The sequence below is a fragment of the Alligator sinensis genome, unplaced genomic scaffold (genome assembly GCF_000455745.1).
Source record: "Alligator sinensis unplaced genomic scaffold, ASM45574v1 scaffold12_1, whole genome shotgun sequence".
NCBI classification, from domain to species: Eukaryota; Metazoa; Chordata; order Crocodylia; family Alligatoridae; genus Alligator; species Alligator sinensis.
The window spans coordinates 528,746-532,811 of NW_005841973.1; the positions used below are offsets into that span (position 1 = coordinate 528,746).

General features: G+C 48.1%; 1 protein-coding gene across 1 annotated transcript in view; it reads right to left on the reverse strand.

Moving 5' to 3' along the window:
• The window catches only part of DDRGK1 (DDRGK domain containing 1), a 41,057-nt gene extending 37,923 nt beyond the window's left edge, over nucleotides 1-3,134 (reverse strand). Inside the window, exon 1 of the mRNA XM_025200689.1 lies at nucleotides 2,982-3,134. Within this exon, the coding sequence (XP_025056474.1) occupies nucleotides 2,982-3,060 (79 nt within the window). The 5' untranslated portion in view covers nucleotides 3,061-3,134. The remainder of the gene's footprint in view (nucleotides 1-2,981) is intronic.
• Between the last annotated feature and the right edge of the window lie 932 nt (nucleotides 3,135-4,066).

The following is a 4,066-nucleotide window of genomic DNA, read 5'->3' on the forward strand; positions in this document are numbered from 1 at the left end:
GAGCCTGTTGACATTTGCTACTTCAACCACCTGCCATACCCCCCTCTCAGGTCAACCTACATGTAATTCAGATGTCCTGCCACACCCCAACCACAGGAAGCTGCAGCTGCAATAAGGAGTTTACTGATTGATTTTGCTCCACACATTCAGGATCAATATTTTGACCTGTTCAAGTCAATCCTTTTCCATCCCTGTTTACATTAAATATGTGCCCTTTCCCAAGGGATACTAGCCCCAGTACAGAAAAAGTAAGCCTTCAGCGAGTTTATCTTCATCTTTAAATGCATTTGCATAGATAACACAGATTTAACTGGCTGTACACACGGGCTAAGCAATGACAGAGAGAAGCCATCAACAAGAATCCCCTTTGAAGCAACTTAGGGTTAAGATTTTTTAGTCTACATGAGATTTCAGTACTGAAGTGAGGCAGCAGAATCATATGGCCACACTTATTCCCTTTAAAGGTCTCTTATTCTAGTATTAACATTTAAATTGTCAAATGAAAAAACTCAAACCACCCACATCCAGTTCACAAATGAAAAAAATCATATGGGGGGCCCAAACCTCAGAGATGCTAGGGCCACGTTTTGCTAGTCTTTGGGTGGCAAAGCTGACCTTAAGTTAGCAGAACTGGCACTCTGGAGGTTTACTGCAGGCGGGAAGGGGATCGAATCTTCAACTGACAGTAGACTCCTATGACATCCGCCTTTTCAAGCCCACTGACCTCGGAGAGTTTTGAGAGGGGCATGTGAGCAAGCCACAGCATCTTTATGCCGCCGTGATCATCAGGTACCTTGATATCTTTGGCAGCTGGCTGAGATGAGCTTTAGGCCTGCTCCAACTTATGCCAGGACCCAGCCTGGCACAGTACCAGGAGGCTGCAAAGGCAGCCTTTGCCTAAATCACAGTACAGCTAAACCGCAACATCTGGCACACGATACAAGTTCAAAACATGAAAGCAGAGAGAAGACTAGCTTATTTTAGCCAGATATCTGCTGAAGCATGGATGCCTGCAACCCTTCCACAGGCAGGCCACGAAAGGGCAGTGAGTCCACAAAAAGCAAATCCAGCTATGGTATGGTTTTAAGTGCTCATGCTCCTGCCAGGACGGCCATGGTGCTAGGGCCATGTGGCAGTGCTCAATTACCCACAGAATTTGAATCAGCATCTGAAAGGAAAAACAGCACAGGGGAGCAAAAGATAGAGGTGAGAGAAAGGACATGGGAGGGCCGGGGGGAGGGAGAAGAGGAACGTCAATTTAAAGAAAACTTTGTAGAAGAGTGAATTCACTTGCATTTGATGTGTACCAAGTTGCAAAAGAATTATTCATAAGGGCTCACAACACGTTCTGCCACTGCTAACATGGCAAGCTAATAGGAGGAGTGCTGCTTTGATAGCTTCACGGCTGGCTCCCAGGGAGAAAGTTTGAGTGGTCCAGGCCTCAGACATCAAAAGCAGTTCAGATTTCATTTTCTGTACTGGGTGCTAGCACATCAAAAGCAGCAGCTAGAGTTGAAAAGTTCAGAACCATCAATTTACCATTTGTGAAACTGCTAGACATTGATGACTTGGGTAACACATTTACCTACCAGATGTACTCAAAATGCCTGCTGTAAACAGCAGGGAAGTATGTTTGCAAGCAGGGGAAGCATGATTCTCTCCAAGTCGAGGCTTCATGCAGTTCTACGTGTAGTGTCTCAAATAGTGCAGCTCAAACATGCTCCGCTTCCCAAGAACAAAATTTCCCTCCTGCCCAAACTGTCACTCAAGGCTGCAATTTTTGATACAAGCTCAAGCTCAACAGGATCCACCTTGTTCTGTACATGGTTGAAAGGCCTAAAATGATGAGCTGGGATATGGGAGTCAAGTTGGAGTCTTCTGTTTGCTCCATTTGAGCAGGGAAGACTTTCCAAATTGAATAATGCTGTATATCAGTGCTTCTCAAAGTGGTGGTCCGCGGACCGGCCATCAGTCGCTGGTTCGCAGCGAGTTGCCAGGAAAGAAAGAAATATATTTTCAGAAGTATAACATGGATATGCGATAGCCATAAATAGGGCACTGGTCCCTGGCCCACTGGAAAAAAAAATCGCCGGTCCGCCACATTAGATAGTTTGAGAAGCACTGCTGTAGATGACACTGCAAGCCTGAGAGATGTAGTTTGCAAACCCACAACTGCACTGGCTCTGCGTGGCTAGCAGGGGCGAATTGGAAACAGTCGTTTTGTGAGGAAAAAAAACAAGACAGGACTTGAAAGGAGTTCAGAGGGTTTTCCTGACCACAACCACGTCAGGATACCCCTGTTGCCATCTCTACATGCAAAACAAAAACCATGGGACTGTTCACACTGACCTGCAACTCTAGGATCTGATGCTGCAATCTAATAATTGTAAGCAGTAACAACCAAATAATTGAATAAATAAAATACATATCTGATGTGACTGCCAGCTCAGCAGGGCCTGCGTGGATCCATATTTGGATGGGAGCCCAGGGAAAACCCAGATGCTGAAGAAGCAGTATGTGCATGCTAGTACTTTCCCTCAAGTTAGTGCTAAATCAGTGTCTTGAAACAATGGGGTAGCTCTTTTTTAGAACAGGTATAATGTAAAGGTGCTGATTCTATGCCCTCTCCTCCCATTTCTCCTTGTGATTTCAACTGGAAGGGGAGCAGCATTCTTCACACCCCTTCTAGAAACAGTCGTGTCATAGGGATGACACAGAACGCACTGCAGAAACAGCTGCATTTCACTGAAGGGCGAGTGATCTCTTGAGAGAAGAGACTGAAAGCACTGGAGTAGCCAGGGGGGAGTGTTATGTAATTCATCCTCATACTATCAGGATATTGAGGCAGATCAGACTCAGGCTGCAGAATCTCTGGAGAGCCCAGCTGACAAGGACTCTCTGGGAGCCTGCGCCCCCATCTCAATCACCTGCTCGTACAGATGGGTATCCGTTTGCAGAAACAGAGCTGAATCAAAACTTACCGTCTGCCCAGTTGTCTACCTGCTGCGCTCTCCTCTCAGCCAGCATCCTGGTCCCCATGTTCCTCCGGCGCCTGGGCATGCCTTCGCCCCGCTCCTCGGCATGGGGCCGAGGCCTGGCCACTGCTGCTGCCACATCTCGCTGGTGTTCCTCCTCAGCTGAAAAAGGGAGAACAAGAGGTGTTACATGGCTGTGCTGTCGCCACTGCTTTGCTCATCATCTGCCTCCTTCTGCTACTGCAAGGTGGGGGCAGACTTGGGGAGGTCTGCACCAGGTATTTTCAGAGATAGGGAATGCCAGTCCACACCTGCTCCTTATCCCTGTATGGTAACACCTACTGTTTTGCAGACTTAGAGCAGGAGGATCTGTGCTCCAAGGCCACATCCAGATGACCACAGTTGTGTGGTATGTGGCGCTGCAGACCCATCTGCGATGCCACACACTGCACATTCTCCATGCTGCTACCTTGCAACATGGGTTTTTTCTTTTGACCCTGAGAGATCCCAGCATCAAAAAAACCCATGCTGAAAAAAAGCGGGGTGGTGTACATGGCAGCAGTACATGCTGCCCAAAACCAGAGCCTGGCCAGCCAGAGCCACCCTCCGGCTGCTGGCCATGCTTCCTGCTGTGACTGCAGTCCTAGGAGGCCCCCAGGTAAGGCTGCTGGGGCCAGCACCTGTGCTGGTCCCAGTTTCCCCAACCCCACCTGCCACATGTTAGAGCACACGTGGCATGGGCACTCCCGGGGGACAAGCAGCAGTGGCTCAAGGTGTGCTGCTGCTACTTGCCCCTGGGCAAACAAACGTCCATGCTTGTCTGGACGTGGCCCCTAGAGTACAAGTCAGGGGAACAGGATGAAAACAACATTAAAGCAAATTATAATCAAAGCAAAATGATTATTTTATGCACAAGTCAAGCCAATGCTGAGCATTTTGGGAACTTCCCATCTAATCCACCTGGATTTTTAAAGGTATCTAGCAGCCCTAGGAGGAAGAGAAGCCTTAGGTGATCTTCAACCCTTCTCCTGCCTTACTTGCAGACTTCCTCCTTGTCCTTGCTTTTTGTTACATTTATCTCACTCGCACCC